This window comes from Drosophila virilis, chromosome 5, assembly GCF_030788295.1.
Source record: "Drosophila virilis strain 15010-1051.87 chromosome 5, Dvir_AGI_RSII-ME, whole genome shotgun sequence".
NCBI classification, from domain to species: Eukaryota; Metazoa; Arthropoda; class Insecta; order Diptera; family Drosophilidae; genus Drosophila; species Drosophila virilis.
The window spans coordinates 10,656,523-10,679,760 of NC_091547.1; the positions used below are offsets into that span (position 1 = coordinate 10,656,523).

The following is a 23,238-nucleotide window of genomic DNA, read 5'->3' on the forward strand; positions in this document are numbered from 1 at the left end:
ATATGAGCTCGTAAATAAACAAAATTGGATTCTTTTTTACAGGTGATCTGATGAAGGAAGAGGAAATTCTGGAATGGGTTATCGATTTGCATGAATCGACTGCTGATGTTATCGAATCGGTCGATCGCAAAACGCTGCAAGTGTTGATCAACGACGTTGAGCATCTCGCTGTTTTCTTCTGTGCGTTCGAAAAGCGACAATATTGTAAGCAAATAGAGTTTAACAATGCCTTTTCATGCCATCCACAGACGATGATGAGTGCGAGACATGCCCCGGCATCTTGGAAGAGTTGGAGAATATCGATGACGATACCGATAAGCATGGCATACAGTTTGTCAAATCGAATGATGTTAAGCTGGCTCATGAAATTGGCATTTTCGCATTCCCAGCCTTAGTTTACTACGAAACAGGCGTTCCGATCATGTATGATGGTAAGCTGACAGATCTGTAAAACCTTAAATCATATATAATGCTAAATGTAAATTAATATTCTTAAAGGTAATCTCAAAAATGAAAATCGTGTGCTGCAGTGGTTAATCAATCAAAAGAGTAAGCGTTCTTGTTTCAAATGTTTTCTCTGCTTTCTAACTCACGCTCATAAGCCAAACATTCAATATCAAATCAGTTGAGCCCACAATATCTTGGCCAAAATAAAAAAAAAAAAAACAAAAAAAAAATAGAGATTGCATATCAAATCCAAGCAAGTCGGATATATCCAAATATCATTCTACCCGTTTATAGCCGTTTATAAAATGACAAAACGTAATGAATACTTTCGATATATATATGATATATAATAGGCAACGATGACGATGGAAGTGATGAGAAAATTGTTAAATTGAGCTATCCAAAAGAAAGTGATGTGGATAAAAGAGAAAAGCTAAAACGTCTGCAACAAACGATACGAAAAGAAAGATTACGAAAACATTCGCGCAATGACGATGATAATGGCGATGACGATGACGATGATGACGATAATAATAAAGACGACAATGACGACGACGAAGATGATGACGATGACAACGACAACGATGACGACGACGATGATAATGATAACGATAAAGATGATGACAATGACGATGATGATGAGGATGACGACGATAATGGAGACGATGATGAAGACGAGGACGAAGACGATGACGATAACGAAAATGATGACGATAACGATGATGAAAATGATGAAGATAACGATAATGACAATGACAATGACGAGGACGACGATGAAAACGATGAAGACAATGACGATGAAGATGAGGACGAAAATGATGATGATGAAGACAATGATGAAGATGAGGATGAAAATGGTGACGATGACGAAGACGACGATGAGAACGACAACGACAACGATAAAGATAATGACGATGACGAAGACGATGAAGACAACGACGACGAAGACGAAGAGGACGAGGATGAGGATGAGGATGAAAACGATGATGAAGACGACGACATAAAAAACGACAAAGATGATGACGATGAAGACGATGACGAAAATGACAAAGATAACGACAATGATGACGACGATAACGATAACGACGACGATGACAATGACGATAACGATAACGATGACGATAACGATGACGATAACGATGACGACGAAGAAGAAGACATCAGCAAGCAAATATATAAGCACAGAGCTAAAGGCAGAACGATACATCGACTTTCTGATCTATGCTCGGGTGATCTTATAGATGAAATAGGTAATACGTGAATGTGAGTTGCCATTGCCGCACTAACTGAAGTTGTTTATTGTTGTGACCTACTCCCTGACCCGCCGAACACCAAACAAATATTATATATATATATATATATAAAAAATTCAGTCCATACAAAATAACTCACACTACAGTATTTTAATTGTCTATCTACAGACTTGGGTAAAAGGAATTCTAAAAATGCATTTCATAAAGGTAACAAAAGCAATTTATCGCGATATATCTAAATGTGTTGCGCATAGCTTTTGTGCTAAAGTAATTCATCTACACCCACAAAACCGAAAAAATATAAATAAATTGGAGATACACACACACACACACAGAGACACACACACTAAAAGCCACGTCAATGTTTGCCCTCGTGAATGTATTAAGACCTATCCAATGCTTCGATTTACCCACAATATTGTATGAAGAACCCAATCCTATAACTTCTCTAAAAAAAAAAGTGAACAAATTTGGTAAAAAACAAAATAATAAAATAATGCAAAAATCATAGCTGACACAATGTTTGAAAATTTATCAACAAAAAAAAAAATCAATTATACTTTTTTATATTATGAAAAGTTCTTTTATTTAACTGTTCAAAAAAAATATTATAAACAAGAAATTGTTAATAACTTGATTATTTCGATTATTGATATAATTATTGTTCTTTTAATACTTAAGCAAACGTTTTTATTTGTTAATTTATAATTAATGACGAACCCACTCTGCTAAATAATTATATATACAACCAAAACCAGAGGCGTCTTTGTGCAACGTGATAAAGTAAAAACCAAATATATAAATAGTATATAAAATGAAAAAAAAAAAAATAAGTACAACGATCCAAACATTGAAATCTAGTACAAAAACTGAATTAGGACTTAATACCTGTACAGTCAGCATCAAAAGCATTTTGTCAGTTATTAGTTGAATAGCAAAATTAATGTGAAAAAAAAGAAACGATTTGAAAAAATGTTGTTCATTCATAAAGCACGCTTTTTTTACTCTAGAAAGAAATCAATCTATCAAACTATCTATGAAGAAAATATTATGAAAATCATACTAACTGCTCTTTGTGGTAATTTCGAAGGTGTTGAAAAATAAAAGCAACTTTTACGACTTTTATTACGTAATTTCTCGCCTACTCTTTATGCACTTTTGTTTACTTTTTGATTATCTCGTAATAAATTTTCTTGTTAGTGATTTCTTTTAATTAAAAAACCAAAAAAAAAAAAAAATACCAAAACAATATAAAAATAAAAACAAAAAAAAAAAATTAAGAACTAAAACAATCTGACAAAATGTTTTTGTTTGTTTGCTCACACAGATGACGAATGTTTCTATGTTGGATTGGGTCACGACGGCCATTCAGCTAAGCGCGGCAACAGTTATGTGCCCAACGATTACAAACCATTCCAATGCTGTCCAACCAAATTGGAGAGGTCAACCAAAGTTCCTAAAATGACGGCCCAGCGCATCGGACATAGCGATGGTGAATCCAGCAAGCGTCAGGGCGGCAACTTTAAATTTGCTTCCGCATCGAGCACTCCAACTAAATCCACCGCCAAGCCCCTCGCCCAAAAGAAGCAGTCCAAGCGCAACGATGATGATGACGACGACGACGACGATGATGATGATAATGTGCCACTGGTGAAGGTGTCGTATGCGAACAAGCGAGCCGGCCAAACGTCCAAGAAACCCCTGACCAAACTGCAGCAGCAGGAGGAGGATGAGTCCGTTGAGCTGGAGAAGACCAAGAAATCGTCCAAGAAGTCGGGCAATAAGCTGAACGTTAAAACCGGTACGTCGCGTTCCACCCCAAAATATTAAAAACTAAAAGTACCCAAACATAAATCATATTTTTTTTTTATTATTATTATTATTATATTTTGTCAAAATTGTAAGACACAAACCATATATACAGATTCAGTTCAGTTTTTAATCACAAGTATTTGTTGTTGTGCACACCCACCCATACACACACACACTCAAAAAAAAACAGACATATCTGGTTGTAATTTGATTTGTATATTTCTCTCTCTTTTTTCTCTTTTTTTTTTTGTGTCTTGCAGGCATTAATTTTTTCCAAAATCGACTAAAAAATTTGTATGACCTCATTTTTCAGGATATCTCTCTGTGGGAGTAAGGCAACAATTTTAAAACTGAATGTTAAATATATAGAAAACAAAAGCAATTCGAATGATTGTATGATTCAGTGATATGCAATAATTAAAGTAGCACGTATACGCACTGTTGTCATGTTGCCAAAAACCAAATGCAAATAAGTTAAACAAAAACTAAGAACAACAACAACAACAACAAAAACAGCAACAAAGCAAAGCACGCATAAATCTAAGATCTAAGAACTCTCTGCTGTAAAAAACCTTGAACAACGGGTTACTATCTATAATTAATTATCATTAATTATATACTTATATGAACTATAAAGTGTAATGTGTGATTTTGTTTGTGATTGTCATTATCATAATTTGTAAGTGCAACATGCATCCCAAAAGACAACAACAACTTAACTCAGCAGGTTGTGTAAATGAATACTAAAAACAAAAGCCTTAGGCTACACTGCCCAACAGAAATGAGTTTATTTTTTGGCGGCCAAATGCGTTACTTTAATATTAAATATTACTTAAACGACACCCGATCAAATGAAAATGTTTAAAGCGAATTTCTTGGAAAAACCCAAAACTAAAACGCAAAACTGTTTGAAAGAAAAACGAACTGTTACTCTTTGTTCCACACGTAACTGCAGCGGTTAGAGCAGGTTATATGCCAACTGGCCAGCCTTATTGTCAATTAACAATAACAACAATAACGTTGGCCACGCAACTCAAAACTACAATTAACTAATTCACTTAACGTATCTTTTGGTACTTTTGCACTTTTGACTTTTTTCCTGTCGAGGCTGCCTGTCTGTTAAAAAACTGAAACTAAAACTACAACTAAAAACTAAACTAAAAACTAAATTTGTTGCATTTTGTCAATGGATTTCAATTGCGCCAACAAAACTTTGTTCAAATTTAAAGCAATTACTGCAACAACAAAACTTACTATTAACACACACACACACACACACACGCACACACTCGAATATATAACCAACTTTTCAGAATTTCAGGTATATATTTAGCTAAAAGTAAATAAAAACAATTCGTAATTAACAATACATAAAAACCAACATGAAAAATTGTCAATAACTGAGCATAAACTTTTTGATACTACTTACTACTTTTATTTTGTTACAATATACAATTTACATTTATGTATGTAGCTAGTATAAACACAAAACAAATAAATATTTTTTAAACAATTTTACAATGAGAGAGAAGCGCAAACTACAATACAACTAAACTATTTACATAGCTAACTGTAAAGAGCCAAGCATATTTCATATAAATCATAACTAAACTTATATTCTTTGTTGTTGTGGCAATTAAAACACAAGCAAGCGCTGATTTGAAAGCTTTAAAAACTAAAAAAAATACTCGCTTATATTCATCATACAGTTCGTATACTTAATATTACGAATGGCTGTCAAATCTTTCGCTAGATTTGCAACACTGGCCTCGCAAAATGCTCGCCATACTGTTTTTTCTCTTTCTTTTCTCTTCTCTCTCTTTTCTGAGTGCCAGTTCGGCTCGGCTCGGCTCGGCTAACTGTTAGCGATTTGTTATCGATATTTGCAAAATATCGAATTCTAATTTTATTTTCCTTAGCTTATCTTATAAGCCTTTTGTCACTGAGAGTCACATTTCTTTTGTAAGAATTTTTAAAATATTTGTTGTTGAACAGCAGCTGTAAAGATAAAACAAAAAAAAAGAAAAAATGAAGGAAAATAAAAGAAAAACTCAAGCAAAATGTATTTTGTTAAAGTTTTTATTAACTCTTTTTAAATGAACTATTTATACATTATGTAATTAATTAATGGAATAAACAAGAACATTTTTTGTAAAACTGTAAAGCGAAAAGCAAAAAAATTGTAAATTTCATACGAAGAAACAAAATCAAAATTAGGTTCTTTTTATATACTTAAGCGTTCGCACAAATACAAAAAAAAAAAAAAAGATAATTATGTTTTGGTTGTTTTTTGTTGAAAGCATTAAAAATGATTTCATTACACACAAGCGGTTCTTATTCTCAGCTATATAAACAGATTTGTCGCAATTTATGTACAACCATAAAAGATTTTTGCATTATTTTTGAACACAATTTATTCACATTGTCAGCCAAATGTTTGCAATTAATTAACGCGGTCTCCAGAGCCAAAATTATTGGCCCAATGCCCAATGTTATTGGGCCAAAGCCAAAAGCGGCAACAAAAACAATATACATATATTTAAACTGAGAACGAAAGTTATAAATTTTGTTTATAAAATGAAAAGCAAAAAAAAAAACAACTCTTGATTGATTGACAAACTGCAGCCAACAGGTATGTTCAAAACTGGAACCAAAACAAAATATAAGAAAAAAACTTTTTTATAAAGAAATCACATTAACATAAATCATTAAATTTGATATGCAGGTAATTTGGAGAGTAACCAAGAGGTCTTCAATTGGATACTGGAGCAGAAGGCCGATCAAAGCATTGAGCTTATTAATCGAGAACAACTAATTGAATATATAGGCACGAAAGACTTTTTAGCGGTTGTCTTCTGTAAGTATGCGCCACATTAAGGTATTCTAAGCATAAAGATCTAAAAACCGAAAATAAATAAAATGCATATATAGATATATGTACTTATGAAAGTATGAATTTGCGCGCCCACTAAAAACTGTAACTGCCCAACAGAAAGCTAAAGAAAACTATTTTCATTTGAATTTATCAACAAAGTGTATTTGCATTTGAATTATTTACAGACAAAGAGGATGATCCGGACTCTCCGCGCGTCCTGCGACACATTGAACTTATCGACGATGAGGCTGCCGAATATGGCATTTATATAGTCAAAATGCATGACAAGCTGATGGCCAAGAAATATGGCTATAGAAATCCGCCCGGCCTGACCTATTTCCGCAAAGGCAAATACATCAACTACGATGGCGACATCGACGACGAGGAGGAGGTGCTCGACTGGCTAACGAGTCCGGCCAATATGGAAATGACCGATCACATTGAGCAGGTCAATCGCAAGATGTTCGAGAAAATACGCAAGAATTCCGACTATGTGGCGGTCATATTCTGTAAGTACCCGATTTTATGTTGAAGTAGAGTATATGCCAATTCGTATTGTATCCAACAGACAGCGAGGAGTGCAAGCAGTGTCCACGCGTCCTGGCTGAGGTGGAGCACATCGATGATGATGCGGACAAGGCAGGCATTGATTTTGTCAAGATCGATGACAAGCAAATGGCCAAGGAATACGGCGTCTTCGCGCTGCCCGCCATCGTCTTCTTTAAGCCCACATCCAAGGAGCCAGTTATATACGCCGGTTGGTATCCGAAGCACATTAATTGGGCCAGTTTTGGCATTTATTTTTGGCATTCTGCACGCAGGTGATCTTTATGAAGAAGAACAGATCCTATCTTGGTTGCTTACGCAAAAGGATCCAAGTGGAGATGTTATCGAAGATCTCGAAGGCGAACGACTCGTTCAGTTAATCGAAGAGTCTGGCTCCATAGCTGTGTACTTCTGTAAGTTCATAATAACCAAAACGTGCGATATATTTAACAAATAATATGATTAAAAAAAAAGTTAAATTTGTTAAGTTTATCCAGCGTTTAACAGCTGCAATCGGTTTGGTGACATAAACTTATATTGAGTACAAATTGTGTTTCTATAGCATACTTTCCGGCGCCTAAATGTTGTGTCAGTCTCTCATTGCCAAACCTCTTGTTACATTATTTGTAGAGTATTCAAGTGCTCGATATAATTTATGCTCACTCTTTTGCGCAAACAGTTTGCAGTACATCATTTCGTTTAAGCAGGTCTTATATTCATAACATTTTAACTATAATTTAATCTTAAGCTATATTTTTATCAGCGCTCAAATGTATCTAACCAACAAGACTTTTTACCACATTTATATTTCTATTTAAAAAAAATATTTAAACCAAAAAAAAAACGCCACAAATTGCACCAAACGACAAAAAAAAATAATAATAATCACGTAGGGAACAAGACCAAGTGCGATATTTGCAATTCGAAAGCCATGCGCAAGGCGCGCCTGAAAAAGGAGCGCGAACAGCATCAACAGGATGGCGGCACCGCCAGTGCAGCGGCCGCCTTTGGCAGCGATCCTGAGGCAGGTGGTGGCGGCGGCGGTGGTGCTGCTGCTGGTGGCGAAGGCACCGAAGGTGCCGAGGGTGGCGAGGGTGGAGCAACGGAGGCCAGCGCTGGCAAACAAGAAGATGGTAGCGCAAATACGTGACAAATTTAATAAATTTTGTATAGCCAACACAAATGGAATGAGTCCAAGAATGTTTAACCACACACACACACACGCACACACACACACACCCACACACGCACCCAAGTATAAATATGTGTACATACACCTTTGAGAATGTCTTACCCGATATTTTGCTGTAGCGCACCTGAAATACAACTTGAGTCAATCCCAATCCAAGCACACCGAACTCGCCAATACACTATCTCTCTCTCTCTCTCTTTCTTTCTTTCTCTTTATATATCTCTATATATATACATATATGTCTGTTGTGCTCTAGCTGTACTACCTTCTATGTTTTATGTATACTTTGCTGCTTTTTCTCTCTAAACACAAGTTTTCCACTTCTGTTACCCATTTTGTGCTTAGTTTATGTGTAGTGCTTGCTCGTAGTATGTTCTATTGCCACACCCCACGCCCGCCCGCCTTTGTCTAGTGTGCACTCTTTGTTATAATATGCATATTCCCGTTTTCCACAATCAATCAAAAAACTCTCCCAGATGCCGATGGCTGTGAGCAGTGCACCAAGGTGCTGGAGGAACTGGAGAATATTGACGACGATTGCGACAAACATGGCATCACATTTGTCAAAACACGCGACTTCTCTGTAGCCGACGGTTATGGTGTCCACGAGTATCCGGCTCTGGTCTACTTTGAAGGCGGCATACCCAATGTTTTTGAAGGTAAGTTATTAAGCAAGTAAATGTGTGCTCGACTTGAAAATACCCAGTTACGAGCTGCAGACCAACATATTAGCTTACTAATCTCCATATATTAAACTGTTTGTCTCGATTGACTGACTAAATGACAGACTATGGACACGGGTAACAATTTCCCAACTTGCATATATCGGTCAAATGTCATCTTTTTGTTCATGGTTTTCCCTCAAGATTAATCCTGCATTCAAATCTGAATGCGTTTTTTTATTCGAAATTCATGCCGAGATCTTTCCGAAAGATTTGTATATGTCTAAATTTTCCAGCCCTACAACTGGGTCAAAACTGATCCGACTTTTACGAAGTTTGGCTTTTTGTTCATAGTTTTCCCTCTAGATTAATCCGGCATACAAATATGAATACATATTTTTTGGTCGAAATTCATGTCAAAATCTTACCCCAAGTTTCGTGTATACACATGGCCCAAAATTTCCCACCCCCATAACTGGGTCAAATCACATCAGATTTTGACGAGGTTTGGATTTTTGTCCATGGTTCGCCCTCTAGATCAATCTGGCATTTAAATCTGCACACATATTTTTTGGTCGAAATTCATGTCAAAATCTTACCCCAAGTTTCGTGTATAGACATGGGCCAAAATTTCCAACCCCCATAACTGGGCCAAATCTTATCAGATTTTCATGTGGTTTGGATTTTTGTCCATGGTTCGCCCCCTAGATCAATGTGGCATTCAAATCTGGATACATATTTTTTTGTCGAAATCCATGTCAAAATCTTACCCCAGGTTTCGTGAATAGACATGGCCCAAAATTTCCCACCCCCATAACTGGGCCAAATCTTATCAGATTTTTACGAAGTTTAACTTTTTGTTCATAGTTTTCCCTCTAGATCAATCTGGCATTCAAATCTGAACACATATTTTTTGGTCGAAATTCATGTCAAAATCTTACCCCAAGTTTCGTGTATACACATGACCCAAAATTTCCCACCCCCATAACTGGGTCAAATCACATCAGATTTTGACGAGGTTTGGATTTTTGTCCATGGTTCGCCCTCTAGATCAATCTGGCATTCAAATCTGCACACATATTTTTTGGTCGAAATTCATGTCAAAATCTTACTCCAATTTTCATATATAGACATGGGCCAAAATTTCCAGCCCCCATAACTGGGCTAAATCTTATCAGATTTTCACGAGGTTTGGATTTTTGTTCATGGTTCGACCTCTAGATCAATCTGGCATTCAAATCTGGATACTTATTTTTTGGTCGAAATTCATGTCAAAATCTTACCCCAAGTTTCGTGTATAGACATGGTCCAAATTTTCCCACCCCCATAACTGGGCCAAATCTAATCAGATTTTCACGAGGCTTGGATTTTTGTTGATGGTTCGACCTCTAGATCAATCTGGCATTCAAATCTGGATATATATTTTTTGGTCGAAATTCATGTCAAAATCTTACCCCAAGTTTCGTGTATAGACATGGTCCAAATTTTTCCACCCCCATAACTGGGCCAAATCTTATCAGATTTTCATGAGGTTTGGATTTTTGTCCATGGTTCAACCTCTAGATCAATCTGGCATTCAAATCTGGATACATATTTTTTGGTCGAAATTCATGTCAAAATCTTACCCCAAGTTTCGTGTATAGACATGGTCCAAATTTTCCCACCCCCATAACTGGGCCAAATCTTATCAGATTTTCATGAGGTTTGGATTTTTGTCCATGGTTCAACCTCTAGATCAATCTGGCATTCAAATCTGGATACATATTTTTTGGTCGAAATTCATGTCAAAATCTTACCCCAAGTTTCGTGTATAGACATGGGCCAAATTTTCCCACCCCCATAACTGGGCCAAATCTAATCAGATTTTCACGAGGCTTGGATTTTTGTTGATGGTTCGACCTCTAGATCAATCTGGCATTCAAATCTGGATACATACTTTTTGGTCGAAATTCATGTCAGAATCTTACCCCAAGTTTCGTGTATAGACATGGGCCAAATTTTCCCACCCCCATAACTGGGCCAAATCTAATCAGATTTTCACGAGAATTGGATTTTTGTTGACGGTTCGACCTCTAGATCAATCTGGCATTTAAATCTGGATACATGTTTTTTGGTCGAAATTCATGTCAAAATCTTACCCCAAGTTTCATATATAGACATGGGCCAAAATTTCCAGCCCCCATAACTGGGCTAAATCTTATCAGATTTTCACGAGGTTTGGATTTTTGTTCATGGTTCGACCTCTAGATCAATCTGGCATTCAAATCTGGATACTTATTTTTTGGTCGAAATTCATGTCAAAATCTTACCCCAAGTTTCGTGTATAGACATGGTCCAAATTTTCCCACCCCCATAACTGGGCCAAATCTAATCAGATTTTCACGAGGCTTGGATTTTTGTTGATGGTTCGACCTCTAGATCAATCTGGCATTCAAATCTGGATATATATTTTTTGGTCGAAATTCATGTCAAAATCTTACCCCAAGTTTCGTGTATACACATGGCCCAAAATTTCCCACCCCCATAACTGGGTCAAATCACATCAGATTTTGACGAGGTTTGGATTTTTGTCCATGGTTCGCCCTCTAGATCAATCTGGCATTTAAATCTGCACACATATTTTTTGGTCGAAATTCATGTCAAAATCTTACCCCAAGTTTCGTGTATAGACATGGGCCAAAATTTCCAACCCCCATAACTGGGCCAAATCTTATCAGATTTTCATGTGGTTTGGATTTTTGTCCATGGTTCGCCCCCTAGATCAATGTGGCATTCAAATCTGGATACATATTTTTTTGTCGAAATCCATGTCAAAATCTTACCCCAAGTTTCGTGTATAGACATGGTCCAAATTTTCCCACCCCCATAACTGGGCCAAATCTAATCAGATTTTCACGAGGCTTGGATTTTTGTTGATGGTTCGACCTCTAGATCAATCTGGCATTCAAATCTGGATATATATTTTTTGGTCGAAATTCATGTCAAAATCTTACCCCAAGTTTCGTGTATACACATGGCCCAAAATTTCCCACCCCCATAACTGGGTCAAATCACATCAGATTTTGACGAGGTTTGGATTTTTGTCCATGGTTCGCCCTCTAGATCAATCTGGCATTTAAATCTGCACACATATTTTTTGGTCGAAATTCATGTCAAAATCTTACCCCAAGTTTCGTGTATAGACATGGGCCAAAATTTCCAACCCCCATAACTGGGCCAAATCTTATCAGATTTTCATGTGGTTTGGATTTTTGTCCATGGTTCGCCCCCTAGATCAATGTGGCATTTAAATCTGCACACATATTTTTTGGTCGAAATTCATGTCAAAATCTTACCCCAAGTTTCGTGTATACACATGACCCAAAATTTCCCACCCCCATAACTGGGTCAAATCACATCAGATTTTGACGAGGTTTGGATTTTTGTCCATGGTTCGCCCTCTAGATCAATCTGGCATTCAAATCTGCACACATATTTTTTGGTCGAAATTCATGTCAAAATCTTACTCCAATTTTCATATATAGACATATGCCAAAATTTCCCACCCCATAACTGGGCCAAATCTTATCAGATTTTCACGAGGTTTGGATTTTTGTTGATGGTTCGACCTCTAGATCAATCTGGCATTCAAATCTGGATACATATTTTTTGGTCGAAATTCATGTCAAAATCTTACCCCAAGTTTCGTGTATAGACATGGTCCAAATTTTTCCACCCCCATAACTGGGCCAAATCTTATCAGATTTTCATGAGGTTTGGATTTTTGTCCATGGTTCAACCTCTAGATCAATCTGGCATTCAAATCTGGATACATATTTTTTGGTCGAAATTCATGTCAAAATCTTACCCCAAGTTTCGTGTATAGACATGGGCCAAATTTTCCCACCCCCATAACTGGGCCAAATCTAATCAGATCTTCACGAGGCTTGGATTTTTGTTGATGGTTCGACCTCTAGATCAATCTGGCATTCAAATCTGGATACATACTTTTTGGTCGAAATTCATGTCAGAATCTTACCCCAAGTTTCGTGTATAGACATGGGCCAAATTTTCCCACCCCCATAACTGGGCCAAATCTAATCAGATTTTCACGAGGCTTGGATTTTTGTTGACGGTTCGACCTCTAGATCAATCTGGCATTTAAATCTGGATACATGTTTTTTGGTCGAAATTCATGTCAAAATCTTACCCCAAGTTTCATATATAGACATGGGCCAAAATTTCCAGCCCCCATAACTGGGCTAAATCTTATCAGATTTTCACGAGGTTTGGATTTTTGTTCATGGTTCGACCTCTAGATCAATCTGGCATTCAAATCTGGATACTTATTTTTTGGTCGAAATTCATGTCAAAATCTTACCCCAAGTTTCGTGTATAGACATGGTCCAAATTTTCCCACCCCCATAACTGGGTCAAATCACATCAGATTTTGACGAGGTTTGGATTTTTGTCCATGGTTCGCCCTCTAGATCAATCTGGCATTCAAATCTGCACACATATTTTTTGGTCGAAATTCATGTCAAAATCTTACTCCAATTTTCATATATAGACATATGCCAAAATTTCCCACCCCATAACTGGGCCAAATCTTATCAGATTTTCACGAGGTTTGGATTTTTGTTGATGGTTCGACCTCTAGATCAATCTGGCATTCAAATCTGGATACATATTTTTTGGTCGAAATTCATGTCAAAATCTTACCCCAAGTTTCGTGTATAGACATGGTCCAAATTTTTCCACCCCCATAACTGGGCCAAATCTTATCAGATTTTCATGAGGTTTGGATTTTTGTCCATGGTTCAACCTCTAGATCAATCTGGCATTCAAATCTGGATACATATTTTTTGGTCGAAATTCATGTCAAAATCTTACCCCAAGTTTCGTGTATAGACATGGGCCAAATTTTCCCACCCCCATAACTGGGCCAAATCTAATCAGATTTTCACGAGGCTTGGATTTTTGTTGATGGTTCGACCTCTAGATCAATCTGGCATTCAAATCTGGATACATACTTTTTGGTCGAAATTCATGTCAGAATCTTACCCCAAGTTTCGTGTATAGACATGGGCCAAATTTTCCCACCCCCATAACTGGGCCAAATCTAATCAGATTTTCACGAGGCTTGGATTTTTGTTGACGGTTCGACCTCTAGATCAATCTGGCATTTAAATCTGGATACATGTTTTTTGGTCGAAATTCATGTCAAAATCTTACCCCAAGTTTCATATATAGACATGGGCCAAAATTTCCAGCCCCCATAACTGGGCTAAATCTTATCAGATTTTCACGAGGTTTGGATTTTTGTTCATGGTTCGACCTCTAGATCAATCTGGCATTCAAATCTGGATACTTATTTTTTGGTCGAAATTCATGTCAAAATCTTACCCCAAGTTTCGTGTATAGACATGGTCCAAATTTTCCCACCCCCATAACTGGGCCAAATCTTATCAGATTTTCATGAGGTTTGGATTTTTGTCCATGGTTCAACCTCTAGATCAATCTGGCATTCAAATCTGGATACATATTTTTTGGTCGAAATTCATGTCAAAATCTTACCCCAAGTTTCGTGTATAGACATGGGCAAAATTTTCCCACCCCCATAACTGGGCCAAATCTAATCAGATTTTCACGAGGCTTGGATTTTTGTTGATGGTTCGACCTCTAGATCAATCTGGCATTCAAATCTGGATATATATTTTTTGGTCGAAATTCATGTCAAAATCTTACCCCAAGTTTCGTGTATAGACATGGGCCAAAATTTCCAACCCCCATAACTGGGCTTAATCTTATCAGATTTTCACGAGGTTTGGATTTTTGTTCATGGTTCGACCTCTAGATCAATCTGGCATTCAAATCTGGATACTTATTTTTTGGTCGAAATTCATGTCAAAATCTTACCCCAAGTTTCGTGTATAGACATGGTCCAAATTTTCCCACCCCCATAACTGGGCCAAATCCTATCAGATTTTCATGAGGTTTGGATTTTTGTCCATGGTTCAACCTCTAGATCAATCTGGCATTCAAATCTGGATACATATTTTTTGGTCGAAATTCATGTCAAAATCTTACCCCAAGTTTCGGGTATAGACATGGGCCAAATTTTCCCACCCCCATAACTGGGCCAAATCTAATCAGATTTTGACGAGGTTTGGATTTTTGTCCATGGTTCGCCCTCTAGATCAATCTGGCATTTAAATCTGGATACATATTTTTTGGTCGAAATTCATGTCAAAATCTTACCCCAAGTTTCATATATAGACATGGGCCAAAATTTCCAGCCCCCATAACTGGGCTAAATCTTATCAGATTTTCACGAGGTTTGGATTTTTGTTCATGGTTCGACCTCTAGATCAATCTGGCATTCAAATCTGGATATATATTTTTTGGTCGAAATTCATGTCAAAATCTTACCCCAAGTTTCGTGTATAGACATGGTCCAAATTTTCCCACCCCCATAACTGGGCCAAATCTTATCAGATTTTCATGAGGTTTGGATTTTTGTCCATGGTTCAACCTCTAGATCAATCTGGCATTTAAATCTGGATACATATTTTTTGGTCGAACTTCATGTCAAAATCTTACCCCAAGTTCGTGTATAGACATGGGCCAACATTTCCAACCCCCATAACTGGGCCAAATCTCATAAGATTTTCATGATGTTTGGTTTTTTATTCATGGTTTTGCCTCTAGATTAATCTGTCATTCAGATTGCTTTTTGCTCATGATTTGCCCTCTCGGTTGATTAGGAATAGTTCCACACAGTCTAAAATCTTATTTTTCTACTGCTAGGTGAGCTCAGCGAGGAGGAGGAAGTACTTCAGTGGTTAATCACACAAAAGACGGAGGATCGCATTGAGCTAATCACACGTCAGATGCTGGAAACCATGGTCGAGGAAACCCAATATCTGGCCGTCTACTTCTGTAAGTTGTACAAAATTAGATTACACAAAAGAAAAAGAACGAGAAAACAACTTTTCATATTGTCACACAATATCAATTATATACCTCGGCAACTCCAATACCACCGCACCGCACCACACAAACATCAAACTCTCTGCACCACAACACCTACCACAAACAATCCGAAAATATAAAATATACAAAAAAAAATAAAAACCGATATCCCAAAATCCGAAACGCCTCAGTGCCGACTGAGCGCAAGGGCAAGCCACCCGCTTACTGTCGAAGTTTCTGCTCACCCTCTAGTCTTAAAGAAAGCAACCTGACCGCCAACGCCAAACACTCATCCAGCCAATTCGTACAAAGCTACATTTCACGTAAAAGAAAACGTATCCAAAAACAAGGTATTCCGTATTCCTTCTGTCTACAAATCGCAACAGCCAACAAAATAAATATCGATCGCATGTTTTTCGAGCTCCTAACAAAGATAAACATTTCTGCCTAAAAAAACGACAAAAACTGTTCTCTTATACAGCTCTTATACAACTCTTAAGCAACTCCTATGTAACTCTTATACAACTCCTTTGTAACTCTTATACAGCTCTTATAAGACTCTTATACATCTTTTATATCACTCTTATACAACTCTTATACTAAACACGGCTTTTAATCGTATTACCGACCAAACTAAATGCCCCGCCTACTTGACCAGGGTCTAATGCTTAAAATGTTGTCCAAAATGTTGCGAATTTGTTGTAACAAAACAAAAATTAAATTTTAACAAGTAAATAATTAAAAAAGAATTTAGTTTGGGCGCGAATACCTTTTGTTTTGGCGTTTTCTTCCTATCCACTAGCTGCATCGCCTCTATATACTTATAACTTATCTAACTTATCTGCTACGCAGTCTACGCTTCACATTCGTATAAAATACACACCATAAATTTATTAGCTAAAGTATATTCTAATGATAATTTACTTCGTTTATGACCAGACAAAATCAATTGCAATATCTGTGATCAGATATTGGAGGGTCTGGAGCTGATTGACGATGAATGCGATGTCTTTGGCATACACATGGTCAAAATACAAGATCCGCAACTGGCGAAACGTTATTCTATCAAGACCTTCCCGGCCTTGGTCTACTTCCGGTAGGTTTTTGTACCTGAATATTACAGAGTATAAAAGTCATTCTTGGATTATGTAACCCACACAGCAATGGCAATCCCCTGCTCTTTGAGGGCGATCTACAGAACGAACAGTCCGTCCTTGAGTGGTTGATAGACGATGACAATCGGGAGCTGGCCGATGAGATTGAGGAGGTGAATGAGCGCATGTTGGATCGCCTCATGGCCGAGTCTACTTTGCTGGTCGTATTCTTCTGTAAGCAGACAATCCTACTATACACTAAATTTTGGGATACTAAAATATTTCAATTTAGACGACGATGATTGTGCCGAGTGCGAGGAGATACTTGAGGAGCTCGAGGAAATTGATGGCGAGGCTGACATGTTTGGCATTGATTTTGTTAAGATTGCCAGCGTGGAGGCGGCCAAAAAGTATGAAGTTGTCAATATACCCTCGCTGGTGTATTTCCGGTAAGTTGAATCGCAATAAATGATATTTTTGTTTGATAGCAAAAACCAAATGTATTGTAGAAGGTATTTAAAAGTACCTTTTCCAATAATTTAGTGTTCTACATCATATAAAAAATAGTTTCGAATATGTGAATATAAATATTAAATTTAAAATTTAAAATTTCAAAGTCTATGGTAGTTAAGTAATATGATTTTATTATAATCTATGAAATAATATTTGTTTAATATTTTTAGAAAACAAGTGCCTGTGCTTTATGATGGCGATATGCATCAGCATGACAAGGTTATTACCTGGCTAACATCACAGGATGTATTCGAAATTAAAAACGAAATCGAAGAGGTTAATCGTAAAATGCTGGACAAGCTGCTCGAGGAAAACGAATTTATATCTGTGTTCTTTTGTAAGTACAGGGCATATAAAAATAATATCTGTATATAATTTATTTAAATTTCCATTGTATATATCTTTAATGTCTGGCAGATGAGCACAATCAGCCGGACAGCATTGCGTCTTTGGAGAAACTGGAGAACATTGACAGCGAAACGGATAATCTGGACATAACATTTGTTAAAATGGCCGATTCGCGTTATGCCAAAAAATGGGGCGTTACCAAGCTGCCAGCCATGGTCTATTTCCGGCGCCGTTTTCCCAGCATATACAGAGGCAGGTTTTCATTAGTATCTGTAGTTTTTAGTTAAATATAAGATATAATAATGTGTGTTCTTCGTTGCACAGGCGATTTGCTCTCGGAGGATGAGGTGCTCGAATGGCTGCGCAAGAATCGCTTCCGCCAGCCGGAACTGAACATATTCATGTACGCCCTGATAGCCCTGGCGCTGGCGTTCGTCATCTATACCGCCTTCTTGCTGCAGTGCTTCAAGCCCGCCCCACCGCCCCCAGTACAGCATCCGAAGCAGTCGTGATGTGGCCCAATTCCGTGGGTCAACTGTGGATGCTGTTGGCAAAATTTTATTGAAGAACATACGATATTGCAACTACTACAAGGGCGTGCCTGCGTGTAGAGAACGAGAGGGAGAGTCAGGGGGAGAGTGAGGAAAAGAGTGAGAGGAAGAGGAAGAGAGCAAATGAAAAACTTAAATAGAAAAACGAAGCGAAACACACAAGCCACTACACACACACACGCACGCACAACACACACACACACACACACATCCAATCATCATCATGAAGCATTACATTAAATAACGAACTATCATCATGGAATCGTCTAAATTAGACGACTTTAAGAAATGACTTTATAACGACAGTGCCGAATATGCTGCTCCCAAGTATTGTGCGACAGACAGAGACACAGAGAGAGAGAGGAAGAGAGAGAGAGAGAGTCCCTGGTGACAGAACATTGCAAATATTACATACTATATCATTTGAATGATAATAATGACAACAACTACAACAACAACAACTGCAAAACAAATCCGTTAATTTTTACAAAATATTTATATACATTTTCCGGCTGCTTACATATATTAAAATATCAATATTTCATATATTTCACTTCACAATTATGTACTTAAACATTTAAATAAATAAAACAATAAATAATTAAAGCAACACTCAAGTCATAGTAATTACTTTTAAAATTATATTTAAATACAATTACAAATACAATTATATAATATAAATGCAAAACATGAATAAAAATTACAGTAAACTATTACGGATAAATAAAAAAAAAAAAACAATAATTCAAATTCTTGAAAAAGTATTTATGTATATTTATTTTTATTAATTTAACTCAAATTGCGTTCCTTTAACAATCATCGAAAGTTATCAGTCTGAAATTTTCGGAGGTAAACAGGGGGCTTTACGGCTTTTATCCACAGGCAAAATGAAATTTCAGCGCGACAGCCCCCGTTGACAGCCTTGAAGCATCGGATGATATTGTTAAATAACTCATGATGCGATAAATAATTAGCTCATGTTGCTATTGGCATTGTAATCTATGTGATATCAATTTTAGCAGGGAGATATCAGTTCTGAGCTATCTATGCCGCAGGCCTTTTTTTCCGCAATTTGAAGTTATCAGTCTGAATTTTCAACAGGCGGTTGGTTACCACGTGAAAGTTACGAAGTCCCCGACTACTTATCTCTGGTGAAATTTCAGGTTGGCAGCCCCCAGACAAAGTTATTATTTACCGAACTACAGTGACAATACACTAAAACAAATTGTTATTAACAAAATGTAAAAAATAATAAGAAAATATAAAAAAACAACTGTACAACATTTTGGATTTTAATATAAATATCAAAAATTATAAATATATATAGACATAAAAACTACAAAGTGAAAAATTCTTAAGAAGATTTTTTTAGGGTCATAGACTAAGCGTCGGACTAAACGTCGGACTCAAGGAAGAGGTCGCCAGTTCAAAGCAAGCAACAATATTTAATTTTAACATTTGTTTATTTAGTTTATTTTTATTTTTCGTTACCTTCTGATACAACTAGTATTATCCAAAGAAAACTCTTATTTATCTTATTAATTTGTGTTTCTACCAATTAATCGCTTACCACCGAGGTTCTACTGTAGTGTCAGCAAATTTTCCGCAGACTTTTTCAAGTTTTCGGCTTTAAGCAATGCTTAAGAGCTTTAGGATATAAGTCAAGTACTTAAAGAATAATTGCCTGATATCTGTAACCAGATATGCGTTAGTTGAAAGGCATTTATAAAGTATATGCTGGTTGACAATTTCCAATTGGAGTCCATTTCTATTGCAGCTGGCGCCATGAACGATCACAATTTGCTGGTGGCCAAAATTGTGGTTATTGTGGTCCTGCTGCTGGTCACATTAATCTTCTGCTTCATACCCTATGTGCTCGATCGCTGGTTCAAGTGGACGCAACGCACGCAGAGCAATGCTCGGGATTTCCTGGCTGTCCTCTGCCTGCTCAACTTTGGCGGCGGCGTCCTAATTGCCACCACATTCATTCACATGCTGCCGGCTGTGCTCGGCGTGGTGAGTGCCCTGCAACAATGCCACATGCTAGCGGCGACGCCCTTTGCTTTGGCCGAGATGCTGATGTGCACCGGTTTCTTTCTGATGTACGCCATCGAGGAGCTGATGTACTTCTTTGTGGGGCGACGACAACGGCGAAAACAGAAGGCCATGCAGCAGGCGCTGGAAGATGCACCCGAACGGGACTCAAAGCAGGAGCAACTCGAGCCGGAGCAGCCCAATTGGCTGCGTGGCCTGGGCATTATCGTGGCACTGTCGTTGCACGAACTCTTTGGCGGCATGGCCATTGGCCTGGAGGAAAGCGTGGATACGGTTTGGTTTATGTGCGGTGCGATTGCGGCTCACAAGCTAGTCCTAGCCTTTTGCATAGGCATGGAGATTATGATGGCCCACACACGCTGGCTAATTGCTGTCATTTACCTGGTCGTCTTCTCCATTGTCACGCCCATTGGCGTGGGCGTCGGCATTGCAGTCAGCGAGGGCTCGAGCGCAAATCAGCCAAGCATTCCGGCGGGTATATTGCAGGGCATTGCCTGTGGCACGCTGCTCTATGTCGTCTACTTTGAAATTGTGGCCAAGAATCACGCTGGCTGGCGAATATTTCTATGCTCCTTGGGCGGCTTTCTGCTCATGTTTGGCTTGCAAATTGCAGGTGAGTGAAAGAGTGAATAATTGGCTACTTAACCTGAGCTTTGCTCTTTTGCAGTCGTCGAAGCTGCGGGAAAATCCGCATACGAATGCCCTTCTATTGGAGGAACAATTAATAAAAAATAATAAGTTTGAGACGCATGCAGCAGTTACTTAAGTTATTTTTCAACACTACGATTCACGAAAAGCTGTTAAATTGAAGCTTCAAAAGCTTTAAGGTTTTGCGCGTAACTAAGCAAAAAGCTTTGAACAGTTAACTCTAATAGTCCAGAGCACAGCGTTAAAAATTGTTAAAAGAGCTTTAAACAGCTTTACAATCACATACAAGCTTTTAGTATGGAAAGAAGCTTTGATCAGAGAGCTTAGTTATACTTTAAGCTTATATAAAAATCAAATTTCATAGCAAAGATTAAGCGAAATTTTCAATTATTTCTATAAAATACCAAAAAAATGTTGGAAAATCTGTCTCCTGATATAATTTATTTCTGCACACTTAATTCTCTCGGTGTAGCAGATATCTGTGCATAGTCTGGCTTACATAGACTAAAATATATAAAGACCTTCTTATCGGAGCAAATTGAAATTTCGATACCATTTCGAACAATCAAAATCAATGTTACTTAAATTGGCAACAAAGAACCGAACCAGACGGCCGAGCGCTCGGGAAGTCCGCCCCTGTAATCTGTTTCCCAGGCGATCATAATTTCTGCTGTCAATCAGTGCGCACCACAATAGTTTATGGCCACCAGATAGGGGTATAAGTGGTCGCACCGTTGGCAATTCGTTTGCACTTGTTCCTTGCATTCGGTGCTGCCAAGATGTACGGAATACAAACGTCGTCGGAAGTGAATATAGCCCGAGATTCGGCAACGGGAACGGTGGATAAGCATGCGCTGCTGGTGGCCAAAATTGTGGCGATGGTGCTGCTGATTGTGATTACGGTGCTTTGCGGCAGTTTGCCGTACATGCTGGATCGCTGCATGAAGTGGACCAAACAGAAGCCGGAGGAGACGCGCGCCTCGACAGTGGTGCGCTGCCTGATCTACTTTGGCGGCGGCGTATTGATCTGCACCACATTTCTGCACATGCTGCCGGAGGTGATTGAGGTGGTGGAGCTACTGCAGCATTGTGGCATTTTGGAGGCGACGCCTTTTGCCCTGCCCGAGATGCTGCTCTGCACGGGCTTCTTTCTCATGTACGCTCTGGACGAGGTGATGCATTCGTTTATGCGACGTCAACAGCAGCAGCTCAGCCGCAAGGAGTCGCTGGCCAGCGAAGCCTTCGAGCGTGGGCTTAGTATTAGGCACAGTGTGCTGATGCGCAGCACCAGACGCAAACAGGACGCCTTGAAGTCCAGCACACAGGATCCGCTGCCGGAGCACCAGCATCATGATCATGAGTTGCCGCCTCCAGCGCCTGGTCATGGCCACAGTCATATGCCAGTGGACAGCAATGGCTCCTCTATGCGCGGCCTGGGCATTATACTGGCCCTGTCCCTGCACGAGCTCTTCGAGGGCATGGCCATTGGCCTGGAGGGCACGGTGGGCACTGTGTGGTTCATGTTTGGCGCTGTCGCTGCCCACAAACTGGTGCTGGCATTCTGCGTGGGCATGGAGCTGATGGTGGCTCGCACGCGCGCCTCGCTGGCCATTATCTATCTCATAACTTTCTCGATTGTCACGCCCATTGGCATTGGTATTGGCATTGGCATTAGTCAGCAGGCGGATGCGAATCAGCCGAGCGTACCCTCGGGCATACTCCAGGGCATTGCCTCGGGCACGCTGCTCTATGTGGTATTCTTTGAGATTCTCACGCAGAATCATGCGGGCTGGCGAGCATATATAGCCGCTCTGGCGGGCTTTGCTTTAATGTTTGGACTACAAATACTTTGTAAGTGAACTGATAGAAATGAAATGCCGCTATTGGCTTTGATTGACACACTCCTGCCTTTAGTTATCAAGTTAAGATAAGTGATTGATGTCAACTAAGCCATGGGCATTAATAATATTAAGATCTGGCGAAATTTGTTGAATGACTATAACACTCTTTATCTCTTACAGCTGACGAGGCGGAAGGTGCTGATAGTGACTCCTGTTCCTAGCGTGTGCTTGAGCTAATGCATAAATCAATATATGTGAATTATAATTAACGTATCTATAGTTAGCCTTAACAAGCGTAATAAATTGTTAAATAATCGGCATCAGTATATTGCCGGATCATAAACATGCTGAGTATATCAAACAAGCGAATATTGTCAAATTGTGAATAAAGTGCCATAAAACATTTATAAATAGTTTCCAAAATAAATAAACCATGTATTCAATATG

At 38.4% G+C, this 23,238-nt stretch overlaps 3 protein-coding genes across 21 annotated transcripts in view; all 3 read left to right on the plus strand.

The window, feature by feature from the left end:
• Positions 1 to 18,709, plus strand: part of hlk (hulk) — a 37,070-nt gene extending 18,361 nt beyond the window's left edge. For 3 of the 19 annotated variants that reach the window (XM_070209708.1, XM_070209704.1, XM_070209703.1), the window contains 16 exons: positions 43 to 180; positions 249 to 431; positions 6,238 to 6,369; positions 6,573 to 6,896; positions 6,956 to 7,144; positions 7,209 to 7,346; positions 7,827 to 8,066; positions 8,602 to 8,784; positions 15,577 to 15,708; positions 15,933 to 16,091; positions 16,681 to 16,837; positions 16,903 to 17,069; positions 17,128 to 17,284; positions 17,519 to 17,685; positions 17,766 to 17,948; positions 18,021 to 18,709. In XM_070209708.1, the coding sequence (XP_070065809.1) occupies positions 43 to 180; positions 249 to 431; positions 6,238 to 6,369; positions 6,573 to 6,896; positions 6,956 to 7,144; positions 7,209 to 7,346; positions 7,827 to 8,066; positions 8,602 to 8,784; positions 15,577 to 15,708; positions 15,933 to 16,091; positions 16,681 to 16,837; positions 16,903 to 17,069; positions 17,128 to 17,284; positions 17,519 to 17,685; positions 17,766 to 17,948; positions 18,021 to 18,208 (2,837 nt within the window). In that variant the 3' untranslated portion in view covers positions 18,209 to 18,709. Of the gene's footprint in view, positions 1 to 42; positions 181 to 248; positions 432 to 498; positions 550 to 800; positions 1,711 to 1,868; positions 1,908 to 3,027; positions 3,502 to 3,772; positions 5,670 to 6,237; positions 6,370 to 6,572; positions 6,897 to 6,955; positions 7,145 to 7,208; positions 7,347 to 7,826; positions 8,067 to 8,601; positions 8,785 to 15,576; positions 15,709 to 15,932; positions 16,092 to 16,680; positions 16,838 to 16,902; positions 17,070 to 17,127; positions 17,285 to 17,518; positions 17,686 to 17,765; positions 17,949 to 18,020 lie in introns of those variants that run through there. The other 16 variants (XM_070209705.1, XM_070209706.1, XM_032435983.2 and 13 more) reach the window with 12 other exon arrangements.
• A 1,323-nt stretch (positions 18,710 to 20,032) lies between these two features.
• On the plus strand, positions 20,033 to 21,037 carry Zip42C.2 (Zinc/iron regulated transporter-related protein 42C.2). Its single transcript, XM_002050438.1, has 2 exons — positions 20,033 to 20,915; positions 20,970 to 21,037. The coding sequence occupies exons 1-2, from the start codon at positions 20,033 to 20,035 to the stop codon at positions 21,035 to 21,037; spliced, it is 951 nt and encodes a 316-aa protein (XP_002050474.1).
• Positions 21,038 to 21,729: 692 nt separating this feature from the next.
• Positions 21,730 to 23,237, plus strand: Zip42C.1 (Zinc/iron regulated transporter-related protein 42C.1). Its single transcript, XM_002050437.3, has 2 exons — positions 21,730 to 22,801; positions 22,972 to 23,237. Exons 1-2 carry the CDS (start codon positions 21,730 to 21,732, stop codon positions 23,010 to 23,012), a joined length of 1,113 nt encoding a protein of 370 aa, XP_002050473.1. The 3' UTR covers positions 23,013 to 23,237.
• The last annotated feature ends 1 nt before the right edge of the window (position 23,238 follows it).

Coding starts and splice junctions, on each gene's coding strand:
- Zip42C.2 (XM_002050438.1), top strand. CDS start 20,033: ATGAACGATCACAATTTGCTGGTGGCCAAAATTGTGGTTATTGTGGTC. Junction 20,916..20,969: donor GTTTGGCTTGCAAATTGCAG/GTGAGTGAAAGA, acceptor GCTCTTTTGCAG/TCGTCGAAGCTGCGGGAAAA.
- Zip42C.1 (XM_002050437.3), top strand. CDS start 21,730: ATGTACGGAATACAAACGTCGTCGGAAGTGAATATAGCCCGAGATTCG. Junction 22,802..22,971: donor GTTTGGACTACAAATACTTT/GTAAGTGAACTG, acceptor TATCTCTTACAG/CTGACGAGGCGGAAGGTGCT.